Genomic DNA, 23,038 nt, shown 5'->3' on the forward strand with positions numbered 1-23,038 from the left:
TGTGTGAGCTGTCTCTCTCCTGGAGTCGGGCAGTGTGTGAGTTGTCTCACTCCTGGGGTCGGGCAGTTTGTGAGCTGTCTCTCTCCTGGAGTCGGGCAGTTTGTGAGCTGTCTCTCTTCTGGAGTCAGGCAGTGTGTGAGCTGTCTCTCTCCTGGAGTCGGGCAGTGTGTGAGCTGTCTCTCTCCTGGGGTCAGGCAGTGTGTGAGCTGTCTCTCTCCTGGAGTCGGGCAGTGTGTGAGCCGTCTCTCTCTCCTGGAGTCGGGCAGTGTGTGAGCTGTCTGTCTCCTGGGGTCAGGCAGTGTGTGAGCCGTCTCTCTCCTGGAGTCGGGCAGTGTGTGAGCCATCTCTCTCCTGGAGTCGGGCAGTGTGTGAGCCGTCTCTCTCCTGGAGTCGGGCATTGTGTGAGCTGTCTCTCTCTTGGAGTCGGGCAGTGTGTAAGCTGTCTCTCTCCTGGAGTCGGGCAGTGTGTGAGCCGCCTCTCTCCTGGAGTCGGGCATTGTGTGAGCTGTCTCTCTCCTGGAGTCGGGCAGTGTGTGAGATCTCTCTCTCCTGGAGTTGTGCAGTGTGTGAGCTGTCTCTCTCCTGGAGTCGGGCAGTGTGTGAGTTGTCTCACTCCTGGGGTCGGGCAGTGTGTGAGCTGTCTCTCTCCTGGAGTCGGGCAGTTTGTGAGCTGTCTCTCTTCTGGAGTCAGGCAGTGTGTGAGCTGTCTCTCTCCTGGAGTCGGGCAGTGTGTGAGCTGTCTCTCTCCTGGGGTCAGGCAGTGTGTGAGCTGTCTCTCTCCTGGAGTCGGGCAGTGTGTGAGCCGTCTCTCTCTCCTGGAGTCGGGCAGTGTGTGAGCTGTCTGTCTCCTGGGGTCAGGCAGTGTGTGAGCCGTCTCTCTCCTGGAGTCGGGCAGTGTGTGAGCCATCTCTCTCCTGGAGTCGGGCAGTGTGTGAGCCGTCTCTCTCCTGGAGTCGGGCAATGTGTGAGCTCTCTCTCTCCTGGAGTCGGGCAGTGTGTGAGCTGTCTCTCTCCTGGAGTCGGGCAGTGTGTGAGCTGTCTCTCTCCTGGAGTCGGGCAGTGTGTGAGCTGTCTCTCTCCTGGAGTCGGGCAGTGTGTGAGCTGTCTCTCTCCTGGAGTCGGGCAGTGTGTGAGCTGTCTCTCTCCTGGAGTCGGGCAGTGTGTGAGCTGTCTCTCTCCTGGAGTCGGGCAGTGTGTGAGCTGTCTCTCTCCTGGAGTCGGGCAGTGTGTGAGCTCTCTCTCTCCTGGAGTCGGGCATTGTGTGAGCTCTCTCTCTCCTGGAGTCGGGCAGTGTGTGAGCTGTCTCTCTCCTGGAGTCGGGCAGTGTGTGAGCCGTCTCTCTCCTGGAGTCGGGCAGTGTGTGAGCCGTCTCTCTCCTGGAGTCGGGCAGTGTGTGAGCCGTCTCTCTCCTGGAGTCGGGCAGTGTGTGAGCCGTCTCTCTCCTGGAGTCGGGCAGTGTGTGAGCCGTCTCTCTCTCCTGGAGTCGGGCAGTGTGTGAGCTGTCTGTCTCCTGGGGTCAGGCAGTGTGTGAGCCGTCTCTCTCCTGGAGTCGGGCAGTGTGTGAGCCATCTCTCTCCTGGAGTCGGGCAGTGTGTGAGCCGTCTCTCTCCTGGAGTCGGGCAGTGTGTGAGCCGTCTCTCTCCTGGAGTCGGGCAGTGTGTGAGCCGTCTCTCTCCTGGAGTCGGGCAGTGTGTGAGCCGTCTCTCTCCTGGAGTCGGGCAGTGTGTGAGCCGTCTCTCTCTCCTGGAGTCGGGCAGTGTGTGAGCTGTCTGTCTCCTGGGGTCAGGCAGTGTGTGAGCCGTCTCTCTCCTGGAGTCGGGCAGTGTGTGAGCCATCTCTCTCCTGGAGTCGGGCAGTGTGTGAGCCGTCTCTCTCCTGGAGTCGGGCAGTGTGTGAGCCGTCTCTCTCCTGGAGTCGGGCAGTGTGTGAGCCGTCTCTCTCCTGGAGTCGGGCAGTGTGTGAGCTCTCTCTCTCCTGGAGTCGGGCATTGTGTGAGCTGTCTCTCTCCTGGAGTCGGGCAGTGTGTGAGCCGTCTCTCTCCTGGAGTCGGGCATTGTGTGAGCTCTCTCTCTCCTGGAGTCGGGCATTGTGTGAGCTCTCTCTCTCCTGGAGTCGGGCAGTGTGTGAGCCGTCTCTCTCTTCTGGAGTCGGGCATTGTGTGAGCTGTCTCTCTCCTGGAGTCGGGCAGTGTGTGAGATCTCTCTCTCCTGGAGTTGTGCAGTGTGTGAGCTGTCTCTCTCCTGGAGTCGGGCAGTGTGTGAGTTGTCTCACTCCTGGGGTCGGGCAGTTTGTGAGCTGTCTCTCTTCTGGAGTCAGGCAGTGTGTGAGCTGTCTCTCTCCTGGAGTCGGGCAGTGTGTGATCTGTCTCTCTCCTGGGGTCAGGCAGTGTGTGAGCTGTCTCTCTCCTGGAGTCGGGCAGTGTGTGAGCCGTCTCTCTCTCCTGGAGTCGGGCAGTGTGTGAGCTGTCTGTCTCCTGGGGTCAGGCAGTGTGTGAGCCGTCTCTCTCCTGGAGTCGGGCAGTGTGTGAGCCATCTCTCTCCTGGAGTCGGGCAGTGTGTGAGCCGTCTCTCTCCTGGAGTCGGGCAATGTGTGAGCTCTCTCTCTCCTGGAGTCGGGCAGTGTGTGAGCTCTCTCTCTCCTGGAGTCGGGCAGTGTGTGAGCTGTCTCTCTCCTGGAGTCGGGCAGTGTGTGAGCTGTCTCTCTCCTGGAGTCGGGCAGTGTGTGAGCTGTCTCTCTCCTGGAGTCGGGCAGTGTGTGAGCTGTCTCTCTCCTGGAGTCGGGCAGTGTGTGAGCTGTCTCTCTCCTGGAGTCGGGCAGTGTGTGAGCCGTCTCTCTCCTGGAGTCGGGCATTGTGTGAGCTATCTCTCTTCTGGAGTCGGGCAGTGTGTGAGCCGTCTCTCTCTTCTGGAGTCGGGCAGTGTGTGAGCCGTCTCTCTCTTCTGGAGTCGGGCAGTGTGTGAGCCGTCTCTCTCTTCTGGAGTCGGGCATTGTGTGAGCCGTCTCTCTCTTCTGGAGTCGGGCAGTGTGTGAGCCGTCTCTCTCCTGGAGTCGGGCAATGTGTGAGCCATCTCTCTCTCCTGGAGTCGGGCAGTGTGTGAGCCGTCTCTCTCTCCTGGAGTTGTGCAGTGTGTGAGCCGTCTCTCTCCTGGAGTCGGGCAGTGTGTGAGCCGTCTCTCTCCTGGAGTCGGGCAGTGTGTGAGCCGTCTCTCTCCTGGAGTCGGGCAGTGTGTGAGCTGTCTCTCTCTGGTCAGGGGGATGTGTTATATGGTCAGGGGGATGTGCTATAGGGTCAGGGGGATGTGCTATAGGGTATGGGGTGCGTTATAGGGTCAGGGGGGATGTCGTTCAGGAGGAGGGAGTAATGAGGGAGACAGTGACCCATAATAACAGGTCAGCTGCAGCCTGCACTGAGAAGCTGCTCTCTGGAGGGTTAGCAGAGCAGAGATTGTAATGCCCAGAGAAGCACTGGAGCTCCGGCACGTAGCAGCAGCTGGTGGTCTGGCCGGGGCTCCATTAATAAAACACACACGGTGGGGGGCGATGGCGTGCGTGCCAGCAGAGAGGGCTCTGCGTGCCATAGGTTCGCCACCACTGCTACAGGGTCATCCTAGGAAACGGTTGTTGAGCAGACAGTCATCACTTGTTGTATCCGCAGGCCGTGGACCTCCTGAAGGCAGAAAGGATCGGACACGGCTATCATTGTGTGGAAGACCCAAACCTGTACCAGAGGCTTCTCCACTTGGGTGTCCACTTTGAGGTAAATAACCAGCGGGAATGTGTAACCCACATATACAGCACAGCGAAGCACTGCACCTACACCTGTACCCCATGTCACCCCCAGACACACCCACAGTGTCCCATGAGAAGCCCCCACATATACAGCACAGAGAGGCACTGCACCTACACCTGTACCCCATGTCACCCCCAGACACACCCACAGTGTCCCATGAGAAGCCCCCACATATACAGCACAGAGAGGCACTGCACCTACACCTGTACCCCATGTCACCCCCAGACACACCCACAGTGTCACATGAGAAGCCCCCACATATACAGCACAGCGAGGCACTGCACCTACACCTGTACCCCATGTCACCCCCAGACACACCCACAGTGTCCCATGAGAAGCCCCCACATATACAGCACAGAGAGGCACTGCACCTACACCTGTACCCCATGTCACCCCCAGACACACCCACAGTGTCACATGAGAAGCCCCCACATATACAGCACAGCGAGGCACTGCACCTACACCTGTACCCCATGTCACCCCCAGACACACCCACAGTGTCCCATGAGGAGCCCCCACATATACAGCACAGAAAGGCACTACACCTACACCTGTACCCCATGTCACCCCCAGACACACCCACAGTGTCCCATGAGAAGCCCCCACATATACAGCACAGCGAGGCACTGCACCTACACCTGTACCCCATGTCACCCCCAGACACACCCACAGTGTCCCATGAGAAGCCCCCACATATACAGCACAGCGAGGCACTGCACCTACACCTGTACCCCATGTCACCCCCAGACACACCTACAGTGTCACATGAGGAGCCCCCACATATACAGCACAGAGAGGCACTACAACTACACCTGTACCCCATGTCACCCCCAGACACACCCACAGTGTCCCATGAGAAGCCCCCACATATACAGCACAGCGAGGCACTGCACCTAGACCTGTACCCCATGTCACCCCCAGACACACCCACAGTGATACATGAGAAGCCCCCACATATACAGCACAGCGAGGCACTGCACCTACACCTGTACCCCATGTCACCCCCAGACACACCCACAGTGTCCCATGAGAAGCCCCCACATATACAGCACAGCGAGGCACTGCACCTACACCTGTACCCCATGTCACCCCCAGACACACCTACAGTGTCACATGAGGAGCCCCCACATATACAGCACAGCGAGGCACTGCAACTACACCTGTACCCCATGTCACCCCCAGACACACCCACAGTGTCCCATGAGGAGCCCCCACATATACAGCACAGAGAGGCACTACACCTACACCTGTACCCCATGTCACCCCCAGACACACCCACAGTGTCCCATGAGAAGCCCCCACATATACAGCACAGCGAGGCACTGCACCTACACCTGTACCCCGTGTCACCCCCAGACACACCCACAGTGTCCCATGAGGAGCCCCCACATATACAGCACAGCGAGGCACTGCACTTACACCTGTACCCCATGTCACCCCCACACACACCCACAGTGTCCCATGAGGAGCCCCCACATATACAGCACAGAAAGGCACTGCACCTACACCTGTACCCCATGTCACCCCCAGACACACCCACAGTGTCCCATGAGAAGCCCCCACATATACAGCACAGCGAGGCACTGCACCTACACCTGTACCCCATGTCACCCCCAGACACACCCACAGTGATACATGAGAAGCCCCCACATATACAGCACAGCGAGGCACTGCACCTACACCTGTACCCCATGTCACCCCCAGACACACCCACAGTGTCCCATGAGAAGCCCCCACATATACAGCACAGCGAGGCACTGCACCTACACCTGTACCCCATGTCACCCCCAGACACACCTACAGTGTCACATGAGGAGCCCCCACATATACAGCACAGCGAGGCACTGCAACTACACCTGTACCCCATGTCACCCCCAGACACACCCACAGTGTCCCATGAGGAGCCCCCACATATACAGCACAGAGAGGCACTACACCTACACCTGTACCCCATGTCACCCCCAGACACACCCACAGTGTCCCATGAGAAGCCCCCACATATACAGCACAGCGAGGCACTGCACCTACACCTGTACCCCGTGTCACCCCCAGACACACCCACAGTGTCCCATGAGGAGCCCCCACATATACAGCACAGCGAGGCACTGCACTTACACCTGTACCCCATGTCACCCCCACACACACCCACAGTGTCCCATGAGGAGCCCCCACATATACAGCACAGAAAGGCACTGCACCTACACCTGTACCCCATGTCACCCCCAGACACACCCACAGTGTCCCATGAGAAGCCCCCACATATACAGCACAGCGAGGCACTGCACCTACACCTGTACCCCATGTCACCCCCAGACACACCCACAGTGCCACATGAGAAGCCCCCACATATACAGCACAGTGAGACACTGCTTGTACCCCATGTCACCCCCAGACACACCCACAGTGTCCCATGAGAAGCCCCCACATATACAGCACAGAGAGGCACTGCACCTACACCTGTACCCCGTGTCACCCCCAGACACACCCACAGTGTCCCATGAGAAGCCCCCACATATACAGCACAGCGAGGCACTGCACCTAGACCTGTACCCCATGTCACCCCCAGACACACCCACAGTGTCACATGAGAAGCCCCCACATATACAGCACAGCGAGGCACTACACCTACACCTGTACCCCATGTCACCCCCAGACACACCCAAAGTGTCCCATGAGGAGCCCCCACATATACAGCACAGAAAGGCACTGCACCTACACCTGTACCCCATGTCACCCCCAGACAAACCCACAGTGTCCCATGAGAAGCCCCCACATATACAGCACAGAGAGGCACTGCACCTACACCTGTACCCCATGTCACCCCCAGACACACCCACAGTGCCACATGAGAAGCCCCCACATATACAGCACAGTGAGACACTGCTTGTACCCCATGTCACCCCCAGACACACCCACAGTGTCCCATGAGAAGCCCCCACATATACAGCACAGCGAGGCACTGCACCTACACCTGTACCCCGTGTCACCCCCAGACACACCCACAGTGTCCCATGAGAAGCCCCCACATATACAGCACAGCGAGGCACTGCACCTACACCTGTACCCCATGTCACCCCCAGACACACCCACAGTGTCACATGAGAAGCCCCCACATATACAGCACAGCGAGGCACTACACCTACACCTGTACCCCATGTCACCCCCAGACACACCCACAGTGTCACATGAGAAGCCCCCACATATACAGCACAGTGAGACACTGCTTGTACCCCATGTCACCCCCAGACACACCCACAGTGTCCCATGAGGAGCCCCCACATATACAGCACAGCGAGGCACTGCACCTACACCTGTACCCCATGTCACCCCCACACACACCCACAGTGTCCCATGAGGAGCCCCCACATATACAGCACAGAAAGGCACTGCACCTACACCTGTACCCCATGTCACCCCCAGACACACCCACAGTGTCCCATGAGAAGCCCCCACATATACAGCACAGAGAGGCACTACACCTACACCTGTACCCCATGTCACCCCCAGACACACCCACAGTGTCCCATGAGGAGCCCCCACATATACAGCACAGCGAGGCACTGCACCTACACCTGTACCCCATGTCACCCCCAGACACACCCACAGTGTCCCATGAGAAGCCCCCACATATACAGCACAGAGAGGCACTGCACCTACACCTGTACCCCATGTCACCCCCAGACACACCCACAGTGTCCCATGAGGAGCCCCCACATATACAGCACAGCGAGGCACTGCACCTACACCTGTACCCCATGTCACCCCCAGACACACCCACAGTGTCCCATGAGAAGCCCCCACATATACAGCACAGCGAGGCACTGCACCTACACCTGTACCCCATGTCACCCCCAGACACACCCACAGTGTCACATGAGAAGCCCCCACATATACAGCACAGCGAGGCACTGCACCTACACCTGTACCCCATGTCACCCCCAGACACACCCACAGTGTCCCATGAGGAGCCCCCACATATACAGCACAGCGAGGCACTGCACCTACAACTGTACCCCATGTCACCCCCAGACACACCCACAGTGTCCCATGAGAAGCCCCCACATATACAGCACAGAGAGGCACTGCACCTACACCTGTACCCCATGTCACCCCCAGACACAACTACAGTGTCACATGAGGAGCCCCCACATATACAGCACAGCGAGGCACTGCACCTACAACTGTACCCCATGTCACCCCCAGACACACCCACAGTGTCCCATGAGAAGCCCCCACATATACAGCACAGAGAGGCACTGCACCTACACCTGTACCCCATGTCACCCCCAGACACACCTACAGTGTCACATGAGAAGCCCCCACATATACAGCACAGAGAGGCACTGCACCTACACCTGTACCCCATGTCACCCCCAGACAAACCCACAGTGTCCCATGAGAAGCCCCCACATATACAGCACAGCGAGACACTGCTTGTACCCCATGTCACCCCCAGACACACCCACAGTGTCCCATGAGGAGCCCCCACATATACAGCACAGCGAGGCACTGCACCTACACCTGTACCCCATGTCACCCCCAGACACACCTACAGTGTCACATGAGAAGCCCCCACATATACAGCACAGAGAGGCACTGCACCTACACCTGTACCCCATGTCACCCCCAGACACAACTACAGTGTCACATGAGAAGCCCCCACATATACAGCACAGCGAGGCACTGCATCTACACCTGTACCCCATGTCACCCCCAGACACACCCACAGTGTCCCATGAGAAGCCCCCACATATACAGCACAGCGAGGCACTGCACCTACACCTGTACCCCATGTCACCCCCAGACACACCCACAGTGTCCCATGAGGAGCCCCCACATATACAGCACAGCGAGGCACTGCATCTACACCTGTACCCCATGTCACCCCCAGACACACCCACAGTGTCACATGAGAAGCCCCCACATATACAGCACAGAGAGGCACTGCACCTACACCTGTACCCCATGTCACCCCCAGACAAACCCACAGTGTCCCATGAGAAGCCCCCACATATACAGCACAGCGAGGCACTGCACCTACACCTGTACCCCATGTCACCCCCAGACACAACTACAGTGTCCCATGAGGAGCCCCCACATATACAGCACAGAGAGGCACTGCTTGTACCCCATGTCACCCCCAGACACACCCACAGTGTCCCATGAGGAGCCCCCACATATACAGCACAGCGAGGCACTGCACCTACACCTGTACCCCATGTCACCCCCAGACACACCTACAGTGTCCCATGAGGAGCCCCCACATATACAGCACAGAGAGGCACTGCTTGTACCCCATGTCACCCCCAGACACAACTACAGTGTCACATGAGAAGCCCCCACATATACAGCACAGCGAGGCACTACAACTACACCTGTACCCCATGTCACCCCCAGACACACCTACAGTGTCCCATGAGGAGCCCCCACATATACAGCACAGCGAGGCACTGCACCTACCCCTGTACCCCATGTCACCCCCAGACACACCCACAGTGTCACATGAGAAGCCCCCACATATACAGCACAGTGAGGCACTGCTTGTACCCCGTGTCACCCCTAAACACATCTACAGGGCCGACTGACCTGCATTCACATGGTAACACAAATCCCACTTATAAAATAAATAAAGAGGCCATAAACCATGTTGGATTAATAATTGGGCACAATGCTTTATTATTGGGTTACCAAAATAAAAAATGAAATCAATAATTTTATTAAATAAATTAACAGAATAATTCAAAACTACAGATTAACAAGATAACGATATTATATAACTCTGTCTCCGCTGCATGAGCCCCCACTGATAAGCGACGGTCAGGAGAAATAAGCCATTGGGGCGGGGCCCAGACACCCTGCTGACTGCTCCATTTATGGGTTAAGTTACTGCAGCCAGCTACCAATCAGCTGACTGCCTGCCATATTTTGCCTGGTTACAGTGCTGCCATAGATCCAGCTGTTCACCAATCACAGCTGACATTCACCTTCAGCGAATCAGCAGGCAGTATCTGTGAAAAGAAACATCTGGCACAAAAGTACCTCATGGAAAAAAGCGGGAAACACAGAACGTGAAATTACCTCAGAATGACGTTAACCCTTTCATTGCCAACATACAATCCTCCTTGTTAATGAACCCATGTGAGCCATTTTAGGAGACTGTGTTACCATGTTCCCCCCTGGGGCCCCTGGTCGTATCGTGGTCACCTGACCTGCAGGCCACCAATCACCAGGGGATGTTTGATTGTGTAGAGGAGATCTGTGCGGAGGACGTTGTATGTCCTGGGATTAGAGACTTGTCTTCATTCCTGTCTGAACATTGTCCTATTTTGCAGATGTGCCCCTGGTCCAGTTACATCACCGGTGCTTGTGACCCCGACTTTACAAAGCACCCCCTCATCAAGTAAGTGTCCTCTCCCCACCTCATATTACAATTCATGATATTGTTTTATTTTGTGGTTACATCCGTCCGATGAGCAACGTCCCAGAGCGGGGAACACTGGTCTAGAAGCTCAGCTGTAAAGGGGTTTCCCATGAAAGAAATTTCTCAAATTTTTGACCATTTTTAACCTCTTAGTTACAATGTTACTCAGTGTTATTGCTGTTTTGGCTCCTATCACTCAGTGATGGCCAGTGTAAGATTCCAGAGTGTGAGCAGACACTTCCTGATCCCTCTATGCTGGAAGATGCCGTGTGCTGACAATGTGCTTAGATGATCAGGGAACAGGGTTTATCTACACTTTTATTTCGCTTCTGAACATTCTACTAGTATCTGACACAGAGAAACAGATGAGACAGATCAGAGATGAGAGATGGATATAAAACACAATTGGCCCGGGTGTGTACTATGTGCAGGGGGTGTGTACTATGTGCAGCTGGTGTGGCTCCCTCAGGTCCCCTTAGAGAATAGAGTACACATTGGGACAGATTTACTTACCCGGTCCATTCGCGATCCAGCGGCACGTTCTCTGCGGTGGATTCGGGTCTTCCAGCGATTCACTAAGGCAGTCCCTCCGACGTCCACCAGGTGTCGTTGCTGCGTTGAAGTTCCCGAAGTCCGCTAGAGTGCACTATCCTATACTTGGTGAAGGTAAGCGCGTGTCCCGCGACACATTTTTTTTTAAATGCGGCGGTTTATCCGAATCTGTCGGGTTTTCGTTCGGCCACGCCCCCCGATTTCCGTCGCATGCATGCCAGCGCCGGTGCGCCACAATCCGATCGCAATACAGGGGCAATACATGGAAAATCTGCGCAAATCGGAAATATTCGGGTAACACGTCGGGAAAAAGCGAATCGGGCCCTTAGTAAATGACCCCCATTGAATTAGATAGTTGTGGATATTCCATTGTACTTTAATGGCAGATGGTATATGGTCAGTTTCCTTTGGTAAAATGTAAATTCCTTTATTGTTCTGAACTATTGTCATTTCTCTTGGCTTGTCATGGTACATTATACTCTCAGAGTTCCCATGGAGTACTGGTATCTGCTAGACGAGGCAACCTTCATACTAGCACGTCTCTATGGTAACCGGTTAAGGGCCCTTTCCTGTTTTTTCATTTCCATTTTTCACTCCCCACCTTCAAAAATCTATAATTTTTTTATTTTTACACGTAAAGAGCTGTGCGAGGGCTTCTTTTCTGCGTAACAAATTGCACTTCATAGTGATGGTATTGAATATTCCATGCCATGTACTCGGAAGTGGGAAAAAATTCCAAATGCAGTGAAAATGGGGAAAAAATGCATTTTTGCCATTTTCTTGTGGGCTTGGATATTACGGCTTTCACTGAGCGCCCCAAATGACATGTCTACATTATTCTTTGGGTCGGTACGATTACGGGGATACCAAATTTGCATAGGTTTTATAATGTTTTCAGACATTTACATGATGTTTTTTTTTATTTTGCCATCTTCTGGCGCTAATAACTTTTTTATACTTTGTTGTAGGGAGCTGTGGGTGGTGTCTTTTTGTGACATTTGTTAATATTTTCAATGATATCATTTTTAGGACTGTACGACCTTCTGATCACTTTTTATAAATTTTTTAATATTTTTCTAAATGGCAAAAAAGTTCCATTTTCGACTTTTGGCGCTATTTTCCGTTACGGGGTTAAACGCATTGAAAAACCGTTGATATATTTTGGTATTTCGGGCATTTTCGGACGCGTCGATACCTAATGTGTTTATGATTTTTACTGTTTATTTATATTTATATCAGTTCTAGGGAAAGGGGGGTGATTTGAATTTTTAGGTTTTTTTATTATAATTTTCTTTTTACTATTTTTCAGACTCCCTAGGGTACTTTAACCCTAGGTTGTCTGATCAATCCTATCATATACTGCCATACTACAGTATATGGGGATAATGTGCTATCAGCACATTGTAATGAAGGGGTTAAAACGAAATAGCCTTGGGTCTTCGGAAGACCCGAGGTTACCATGGAGACTGATCGCCCCTCCCCGATGACGTCACGGGGAGCGACGATTCTAGGCAAAATGGTGGAGCCCATGTGCCGCTATCTTTTTGAGGCTGCCGGCAGTGATCGCTGTGATATCACCCGTGCTAGCACCGATCGCGGGTGTTACCGGCAATATGCAGCAAAGACTTACCGGCTATGGAGAGGGCTCAGCCCGTGAGCCCTCTCCATCCAGCAGGACCCGACCGCCGCCATGAATACACGGCGGGCGGTCGTGAACCAGTTAATAACATATGTATATATAAGTGAATTAGGGAAGTTTACATATTTATGAAGTAGAATGAGATCATCTTTGGTCCGCAGATGGTATACGGACTAACATGAACCAATAGGAGATTGGAAATATTCACTTGGGAAATGTTAGTTTGTGTATAAAGAGTTACTATACTAGTGCCTGAGGAGACGGTGTGAGAGTGAGGGAGATAGGAGAGAGTTACTATACTAGAGACTGAGGAGACGGTGTGAGAGTGAGGGAGATAGGAGAGAGTTACTATACTAGAGACTGAGGAGACGGTGTGAGAGTGAGGGAGATAGGAGAGAGTTACTATACTAGAGACTGAGGAGACGGTGTGAGAGTGAGGGAGATAGGAGAGAGTTACTATACTAGAGACTGAGGAGACGGTGTGAGAGTGAGGGAGATAGGAGAGAGTTACTATACTAGAGATTGAGGAGACGGTGTGAGAGAGAGGGAGATTGAGGAGACGGTGTGAGGGAGATAGGAGAGAGTTACTATACTAGAGACTGAGGAGACGGTGTGAGAGTGAGGGAGATAGGAGAGAGTTACTATACTAGAGACCGAGGAGACGGTTTGAGAGTGAGGGAGATAGGAGAGAGTTACTATACTAGAGACTGAGGAGACGGTTTGAGAGTGAGGGAGATAGGAGAGAGTTACTATACTAGAGACCGAGGAGACGGTGTGAGAGTGAGGGAGATAGGAGAGAGTTACTATACTAGAGACTGAGGAGACGGTTTGAGAGTGAGGGAGATAGGAGAGAGTTACTATACTAGAGACTGAGGAGACGTTGTGAGAGTGAGGGAGATAGGAGAGAGTTACTATACTAGTGACTGAGGGAGACGGTGTGAGAGTGAGGGAGATAGGAGAGAGTTACTATACTAGAGACTGAGGGAGACGGTGTGAGAGTGAGGGAGATAGGAGAGAGTTACTATACTAGAGACTGAGGAGACGGTGTGAGAGTGAGGGAGATAGGAGAGAGTTACTATACTAGTGACTGAGGAGACGGTGTGAGAGTGAGGGAGATAGGAGAGAGTTACTATACTAGTGACTGAGGGAGACGGTGTGAGAGTGAGGGAGATAGGAGAGAGTTACTATACTAGTGACTGAGGGAGACGGTGTGAGAGTGAGGGAGATAGGAGAGAGTTACTATACTAGAGACCGAGGAGACGGTGTGAGAGTGAGGGAGATAGGAGAGAGTTACTGTACTAGTGACTGAGGGAGACGGTGTGAGAGTGAGGGAGATAGGAGAGAGTTACTATACTAGAGACTGAGGGAGACGGTTTGAGAGTGAGGGAGATAGGAGAGAGTTACTATACTAGAGACTGAGGGAGACGGTGTGAGAGTGAGGGAGATAGGAGAGAGTTACTATACTAGAGACTGAGGAGACGGTGTGAGAGAGAGGGAGATAGGAGAGAGTTACTATACTAGAGACTGAGGAGACGGTGTGAGAGTGAGGGAGATAGGAGAGAGTTACTATACTAGAGACTGAGGAGACGGTGTGAGAGTGAGGGAGATAGGAGAGAGTTACTATACTAGAGACTGAGGAGACGGTGTGAGAGTGAGGGAGATAGGAGAGAGTTACTATACTAGAGACTGAGGAGACTGTGTGAGAGTGAGGGAGATAGGAGAGAGTTACTATACTAGAGACTGAGGGAGACGGTGTGAGAGTGAGGGAGATAGGAGAGAGTTACTATACTAGTGACTGAGGAGACGGTGTGAGAGTGAGGGAGATAGGAGAGAGTTACTATACTAGAGACCGAGGAGACGGTGTGAGAGTGAGGGAGATAGGAGAGAGTTACCATACTAGTGACTGAGGAGACGGTGTGAGAGTGAGGGAGATAGGAGAGAGTTACTATACTAGTGCCTGAGGAGACGATGTGAGAGTGAGGGAGATAGGAGAGAGTTACTATACTAGAGACTGAGGAGACGGTGTGAGAGTGAGGGAGATAGGAGAGAGTTACTATACTAGAGACTGAGGAGACGGTGTGAGAGTGAGGGAGATAGGAGAGAGTTACTATACTAGAGACTGAGGAGACGGTGTGAGAGTGAGGGAGATAGGAGAGAGTTACTATACTAGAGACTGAGGAGACGGTGTGAGAGTGAGGGAGATAGGAGAGAGTTACTATACTAGAGACTGAGGAGACGGTGTGAGAGTGAGGGAGATAGGAGAGAGTTACTATACTAGTGACTGAGGAGATGGTGTGAGAGTGAGGGAGATAGGAGAGAGTTACTATACTAGAGACTGAGGAGACGGTGTGAGAGTGAGGGAGATAGGAGAGAGTTACTATACTAGAGACCGAGGAGACGGTGTGAGAGTGAGGGAGATAGGAGAGAGTTACTATACTAGTGACTGATGAGACGGTGTGAGAGTGAGGGAGATAGGAGAGAGTTACTATACTAGTGACTGAGGGAGACGGTGTGAGAGTGAGGGAGATAGGAGAGAGTTACTATACTAGAGACTGAGGAGACGGTGTGAGAGTGAGGGAGATAGGAGAGAGTTACTATACTAGAGACCGAGGAGACGGTGTGAGAGTGAGGGAGATAGGAGAGAGTTACTATACTAGTGACTGATGAGACGGTGTGAGAGTGAGGGAGATAGGAGAGAGTTACTATACTAGTGACTGAGGGAGACGGTGTGAGAGTGAGGGAGATAGGAGAGAGTTACCATACTAGTGACTGAGGAGACGGTGTGAGAGTGAGGGAGATAGGAGAGAGTTACTATACTAGAGACTGAGGAGACGGTGTGAGAGTGAGGGAGATAGGAGAGACACATCATTGGACATCACCATCCGTCTTATGTCTCCTTGTCTCCACACACAGACTCTTCACTCTCTCCAGCTTTGCTCCACACCAGGTTTCTTTAATTTCATTTTTATTTTACTTTTTGTAACTTTATTTTTATTTATATTTTTCATTGTATATTGTTACTCTATTTTTGTTGAAATCCATTAAATGCTTTTTAATTTTCATCTGGAACGAAGGATCGCTTCTGATTTTTTGAAACATTGCTCATCATCGTGGTTCCTAATTCTCAAATTAGGAATTGCAAGAAATATTTATTTATATTGATATTTAACATTTACTAAGGGTCGCGCTCAGCACTTTAGTCGGACTTTGCACCTTTTTCTGGGTTTGCAGGCTTGGACAGGTATTTAACTGGTGTCTGCGCTAGGATTGTGTCGCAGGCGATTGGTTTCCGTCGCAGCTACGCTGCTTTTATTCGTCCCAAATTTGGGGCGCGTGCCGTTCCGACTGATTCAGACTGAGAACGGGATTTGACTTTTAAATTGTGCCGCAAGCCCAAGGACTTACATGCACAACTAAAAAGATGGTGAACTCTGGGGACCTGAGTGGGGAAGCAACACATGCAGGATATCTGTTGCACAATCTTAGTGACTCCTCACACATTATAAACAGACAATGCACTTACATGCACCAGGAAGAAGAAGGTGAACTCCGGGGGCCTGAGCGGGGAAGCAACACATGCAGGATATCGGGTGCAGGATCTTAGTGACTCCCCGCACAGCGCATTATACACGGACAATGCACTTACATGCACCAGGAAGAAGAAGGTGAACTCCGGGGGCCTGAGCGGGGAAGCGACACATGCAGGATATCGGGGGCAGGATCTTAGTGACTCCCCACACATCACATTATACATGGACAATGCACTTACATGCACCAGGAAGAAGAAGGTGAACTCCAGGGACCTGAGCGGGGAAGCGACACATGCAGGATATCGGGGGCAGGATCTTAGTGACTCCCCGCACAGCACATTATACACGGACAATGCACTTACATGCACCAGGAAGAAGAAGGTGAACTCCGGGGACCTGAGCGGGGAAGCGACACATGCAGGATATCGGGCGCAGGATCTTAGTGACTCCCCACACATCACATTATACACGGACAATGCACTTACATGCACCAGGAAGAAGAAGATGAACTCCGGGGACCTGAGCGGGGAAGCGACACATGCAGGATATCGGGCGCAGGATCTCAGTGACTCCCCGCACAGCGCATTATACACGGACAATGCACTTACATGTACCAGGAAGAAGAAGGTGAACTCCAGGGACCTGAGCGGGGAAGCGACACATGCAGGATATCGGGCGCAGGATCTTAGTGACTCCCCGCACAGCGCATTATACACGGACAATGCACTTACATGCACCAGGAAGAAGAAGGTGAACTCCAGGGACCTGAGCGGGGAAGCGACACATGCAGGATATCGGGCGCAGGATCTTAGGGACTCCCCGCACATCGCATTATACACGGACAATACACTTACATGCACCAGGAAGAAGAAGGTAAACTCCGGGGACCTGAGCGGGGAAGTGACACATTCAGGATATCGGGGGCAGGATCTTAGTGACTCCCCACACAGCGCATTATACACGGACAATGCACTTACATGTACCAAGAAGAAGAGGGTGAACTCCGGGGACCTGAGCGGGGAAGTGACACATGCAGGATATCGGGGGCAGGATCTTAGTGATTCCCCGCACAGCACATTATACACGGACAATGCACTTACATGCACCAGGAAGAAGAAGGTGAACTCCAGGGACCTGAGCGGGGAAGTGACACATGCAGGATATCGGGCACAGGATCTTAGTGACTTCCCGCACAGCACATTATACACGGACAATGCACTTACATGCACCAGGAAGAAGAAGGTGAACTCTGGGGACCTGAGCGGGGAAGTGACACATGCAGGATATCGGGTGCAGGATCTAAGTGACTCCCTGCACAGCACATTATACACGGACAATGCACTTACATGCACCAGGAAGAAGAAGGTGAACTCCAGGGACCTGAGCGGAAAGCGACACATGCAGGATATCGGGCGCAGGATCTTAGTGACTCCTCGCACAGCGCATTATTTACGGACAATGCACTTACATGCACCAGGCAGAAGAAGGTGAACTCCGGGGACCTGAGCGGGGAAGCGTCACATGCAGGCTATCGGGCGCAGGATCTTAGTGACTCCTCGCACGGCGCATTATTTACAGACAATGCACTTACATGCACCAGGAAGAAGAAGGTGAACTCTCGGGGACCTGAGCGGGGAAGCGAAACATGCAGGCTATCGGGCGCAGGATCTTAGTGACTCCTCGCACGGCGCATTATACACGGACAATGCACTTACATTCACCGGGAAGAAGAAGGAGAACTCCAGGGACCTGAGCGGGGAAGCGACACATGCAGGATATCGGGCGCAGGATCTTAGTGACTCCCCGCACAGCACATTATACACGGACAATGCACTTACATGCACCAGGAGGAATAAGGTGAACCCCGAGAACTGAGCGGGGAAGCGACACATGCAGGATATCGGGCGCAGGATCTTAGTGACTCCCCGCACAGCACATTATACACGGACAATGCACTTACATGCACCAGGAAGAAGAAGGTGAACTCCGGGGACCTGAGCGGGGAAGTGACACATGCAGGATATCGGGGGCAGGATCTTAGTGACTCCCCGCACAGCGCATTATATACGGACAATGCACTTACATGCACCAGGAAAAAGAAGGTGAACTCCGGGGACCTGAGCGGAAAGCGACACATGCAGGATATCGGGGGCAGGATCTTAGTGACTCCTCGCACGGCGCATTATACACGGACAATGCACTTACATGCACCAGGAATAAGGTGAACTCCAGGGACCTGAGCGGGGAAGTGACACATGCAGGATATCGGGGCAGGATCTTAGTGACTCCCCGCACAGCGGATTATACACGGACAATGCACTTACATGCACCAGGAAGAAGAAGGTGAACTCTGGGGACCTGAGCGGGGAAGCGACACATGCAGGATATCGGGTGCACGATCTTAGTGACTCCCCGCACAGCGCATTATACACGGACAATGCACTTACATGCACCAGGAAGAAGAAGGTGAACTCCAGGGACCTGATAAAGAGATATGACGCCATTAGTGTTCTGAGCCATGGGGGCCCCCTTTACTTGGAGTGAAGAGTGTGAAGGGGGCCCCAGGTTCCTGAATTGTGGTGCCCGTTCTGCATGAATCTGGAGCCTCTTGCACTGCTCAGACAGAGGACACCCACTTTTTTTTGGTGCACCTTTAACATAGGGCGTGGGACACAATATCGGACAGTGCATGATAAATGTGCACGTTCTGACTGACACATGCGACATATGCAGGATATCGAGCGCAGGATCTTAGTGACTCCCTGCACAGCGCATTATACACGGACAATGCACTTACATGCACCAGGAAGAAGAAGGAGAACTCTGGGGACCTGAGCGGGGAAGCGACACATGCAGGATATCGAGCGCAGGATCTTAGTGACTCCCCGCACAGCGCATTATACACGGACAATGCACTTACATGCACCAGGAAGAAGAAGGTGAACTCCAGGGACCTGAGCGGGGAAGCGACACATGCAGGATATCGGGCGCAGGATCTTAGGGACTCCCCGCACATCGCATTATACACGGACAATGCACTTACATGCACCAGGAAGAAGAAGGTGAACTCCGGGGACCTGAGCGGGGAAGCGACACATGCAGGATATCGGGTGCACGATCTTAGTGACTCCTCGCACAGCGCATTATACACGGACAATGCACTTACATGCACCAGGAAGAAGAAGGTGAACTCCAGGGACCTGAGCGGGGAAGCGACACATGCAGGATATCGGGCGCAGGATCTTAGGGACTCCCCGCACATCGCATTATACACGGACAATGCACTTACATGCACCAGGAAGAAGAAGGTGAACTCCGGGGACCTGAGCGGGGAAGTGACACATGCAGGATATCGGGTGCAGGATCTTAGTGACTCCTTGCACAGCACATTATACACGGACAATGCACTTACATGCACCAGGAAGAAGAAGGTGAACTCCGGGGACCTGAGCGGGGAAGCGACACATGCAGGATATCGAGCGCAGGATCTCAGTGACTCCCCGCACAGCGCATTATACACGGACAATGCACTTACATGCACCAGGAAGAAGAAGGTGAACTCCGGGGACCTGAGCAGGGAAGCGACACATGCAGGATATCGAGCACAGGATCTTAGTGACTCCCCGCACAGCGCATTATACACGGACAATGCACTTACATGCACCAAGAAGAAGAAGGTGAACTCCAGGGACCTGAGCGGGGAAGTGACACATGCAGGATATCGGGCGCAGGATCTTAGTGACTCCCCGCACAGCACATTATACATGGACAATGCACTTACATGCACCAGGAAGAAGAAGGTGAACTCCTGGGACCTGAACGGGGAAGTGACACATGCAGGATATCGGGCGCAGGATCTTAGTGACTCCCCGCGCAGCACATTATACATGGACAATGCACTTACATGCACCAGGAAGAAGAAGGTGAACTCCAGGGACCTGAGCGGGGAAGCGACACATGCAGGATATCGGGCGCAGGATCTTAGTGATTCCTCGCACAGCGCATTATACACGGACAATGCACTTACATGCACCAGGAAGAAGAAGGTGAACTCCAGGGACCTGAGCGGGGAAGCGACACATGCAGGATATCGGGCGCAGGATCTTAGTGATTCCTCGCACAGCGCATTATACATGGACAATGCACTTACATGCACCAGGAAGAAGAAGGTGAACTCCGGGGACCTGAGCGGGGAAGCGACACATGCAGGATATCGGGCGCAGGATCTTAGTGACTCCCCGCACAGTGCATTATACACGGACAATGCACTTACATGCACCAGGAAGAAGAAGGTGAACTCTGGGGACCTGAGCGGGGAAGCGACACATGCAGGATATTGGAAGCAGGATCTTAGTGACTCCTCGCACAGCGCATTATACACGGACAATGCACTTACATGCACCAGGAAGAAGAAGGTGAACTCCGGGGACCTGAGCGGGGAAGCGACACATGCAGGATATCGGGTGCAGGATCTTAGTGACTCCCCGCACAGCGCATTATACACGGACAATGCACTTACATGCACCAGGAAGAAGAAGGTGAACTCCAGGGACCTGAGCGGGGAAGTGACACATGCAGGATATCGGGTGCAGGATCTTAGTGACTCCCCGCACAGCGCATTATACACGGACAATGCACTTACATGCACCAGGAAGAAGAAGGTGAACTCTGGGGACCTGATAAAGAGATATGACGCCATTAGTGTTCTGAGCCATGGGGGCCCCCTTTACTTGGAGTGAAGAGTGTGCAGGGGGCCCCAGGTTCCTGAATTGTGGTGCCCGTTCTGCATGAATCTGGAGCCTCTTGCACTGCTCAGACAGAGGACACCCACTTTTTTTTGGTGCACCTTTAACATAGGGCGTGGGACACAATATCGGACAGTGCATGATAAATGTGCACGTTCTGACTGAGCGCGAGTATAGTGCAAAGTCCGACACCCTGGTGCAGAGATGTGGCCCAGTGACTGTGGTAATTTTCTTTTATTTGTAACATAGCCCCTGGAAAGCTGCAGATTCACAGACTGTTACACTTCCTCTTCTGCATTTAAGTTACATCAGGCAGAGGGAGGGGGAAGTGCCGAGGGAGCAGAGGGGAAGGGGGAAAATGTAACAGCCTGTGAAGCTACAGCTAACCCTAACCCAGGGAGCCCTTCAGGATCATTAGCAGAATTTTAAAACTTGATTTTAGTAGGAAGAAGGCAACGGATAACAAATGTAAGAAGATTCCCACAGTTCCGGTGCCTGGATTTATGAGTACGTGCTCCTGGTTTATCCATGATGGATGTAATGGTGGATTTCCTTTAACCCTGTTAATAAAACCTTATTAATATTTGTTATTTTCGAATCCAGGCTTAAACAAGATGGAGCCAACTACTCTATCAATAGCGATGGACCCCTTCCCATGGGCGCCTCACTCCAGACGGACTATAACATTGCAAAGACGTACATGGGATTTACTGAAGATGATTTCATGCGCATGGTAAGGCCACAGAGGGAAAGCTCTGCCATATGTAACCCCATGTAGATTAACCCTACAATTAATAGAAATTTCTAACCAAACCATCATAAACCCTCCTGACCCGCATTAAACCTAGTGAAGCTTCACTTAACCCAGGTTAACCTTTCCTAAACCCTAATTAACTCCACTAAACCCTGGTAAACCCCTAATTAACCCTGCTTAACCATTCCAAGCCCACTAAACCCACTAAATCCTGCTAAGCACCTAATTAGCACGCCTTAACCCCGAAGCTTCTAAACCCCAGTAATGACATAAATTACCCATGGTAAACCCATAATTAACCCTGCTGAACCCTGTTAAAACTTGCCTTTTCACAAAAGTAGCCCAGAATAGAAAATAAATTGATAGAAGAGTAACCAGTGCAGATCCTCCAATGCCACTATTTAGGAAGAAACCACAAAGAGACCTGACCAGATCCTCTGCGGCTTTTGGCTTTGGTGCGGCTGGTGTCCCTGGTTCCTGAGTGGCTGGCTTGAGCGCAGTCTAGCACTTGACTGGGTTATGGTTGCTTGGTCCGGAAAAACAAGGCTTGTCCACGTCGGGCAGGTGTCTGACTGGTGGATTGGAAGAAAAGGAGGGAGATTCCGTGGATGGATGGATGGATGGAGACAGTTCTCCCTTGGGCAGTTCCGGTGTATGTATGTGTGAGGATCCCCTGGTAGATGGTAGAGGGGGGCTTCCAGGGATCACACCAGTCCAGGGATATGGGAAAGGGTGCTCAGTCAAGTTTCTGTAGTTTTAGGTTGGTGAGATGCGGAGCTGCTGTAGCAGTGCTCCAAGGTATTCTCTGGACTCAGAAAGCAGAACTTTCCAGCCACAAGGAGTAATATATATATAGTTGGGGGGGTGGGGGGGGGGGTGGCAAGTTCCATTGCCCAACAAGGGGCCTTCTTCCATTAACATTTAATGATTGGTCACAATGTAAACATGTCCTTCTCAGGCAGATGTTAAGAAGCTGCAATACCAAACATAGACAGAGGAGATCAGACCCTATAAGACACATGCAATGTAATAGGAGTAATATTTCATAATGAAACTGCATTGGGCAGGTCATTACACTTCTCCCACCCCCTCCCTCTCCAGAAATGCCCCCACTACCTGCTGTCACTAACATCCTACTTTCTTATTGTTTCCAGAATATAAATGCCGCCCATTCTAGCTTCTTACATGAGGAAGAAAAGAGACAACTTCTCCACACATTGTACAAGGCCTATGGGATGAACTAACCCTAAAACTAGGCCCTCAGACCTCACAAGCAAGAACAGCATCATCGGAGGAATGTGAGTCTAGTCCCAGGTCATGTTCTTCATATCATCCTCGGTATAGAAGGAATGTGAGTCTAGTCCCAGGTCATGTTCTTCATATCATCCTCAGTATAGAAGGAATGTGAGACTAGTCCCAGGTCATGTTCTTCATATCATCCTCAGTATAGAAGGAATGTGAGTCTAGTCCCAGATCATGTTCTTCATATCATCCTCTGTATAGAAGAAATGTGAGTCTAGTCCCAGGTGATGTTCTTCATATCATCCTCAGTATAGAAGGAATGTGAGTCTAGTCCCAGGTCATGTTCTTCATATCATCCTCAGTAT

The 23,038-nt window shown here is 52.3% G+C and overlaps 1 protein-coding gene across 1 annotated transcript in view; it reads left to right on the forward strand.

The window, feature by feature from the left end:
* Positions 1–22,720, forward strand: part of LOC140106987 (adenosine deaminase-like) — a 59,712-nt gene extending 36,992 nt beyond the window's left edge. Inside the window, exons 8-11 of the mRNA XM_072131577.1 lie at positions 3,656–3,757; positions 10,123–10,190; positions 21,281–21,410; positions 22,586–22,720. Coding sequence (XP_071987678.1) covers positions 3,656–3,757; positions 10,123–10,190; positions 21,281–21,410; positions 22,586–22,675 — 390 coding nt within the window. The 3' untranslated portion in view covers positions 22,676–22,720. The remainder of the gene's footprint in view (positions 1–3,655; positions 3,758–10,122; positions 10,191–21,280; positions 21,411–22,585) is intronic.
* Positions 22,721–23,038: the final 318 nt, after the last annotated feature.

Source organism: Engystomops pustulosus, unplaced genomic scaffold (assembly GCF_040894005.1).
Source record: "Engystomops pustulosus unplaced genomic scaffold, aEngPut4.maternal MAT_SCAFFOLD_94, whole genome shotgun sequence".
Classification (NCBI taxonomy): Eukaryota; Metazoa; Chordata; class Amphibia; order Anura; family Leptodactylidae; genus Engystomops; species Engystomops pustulosus.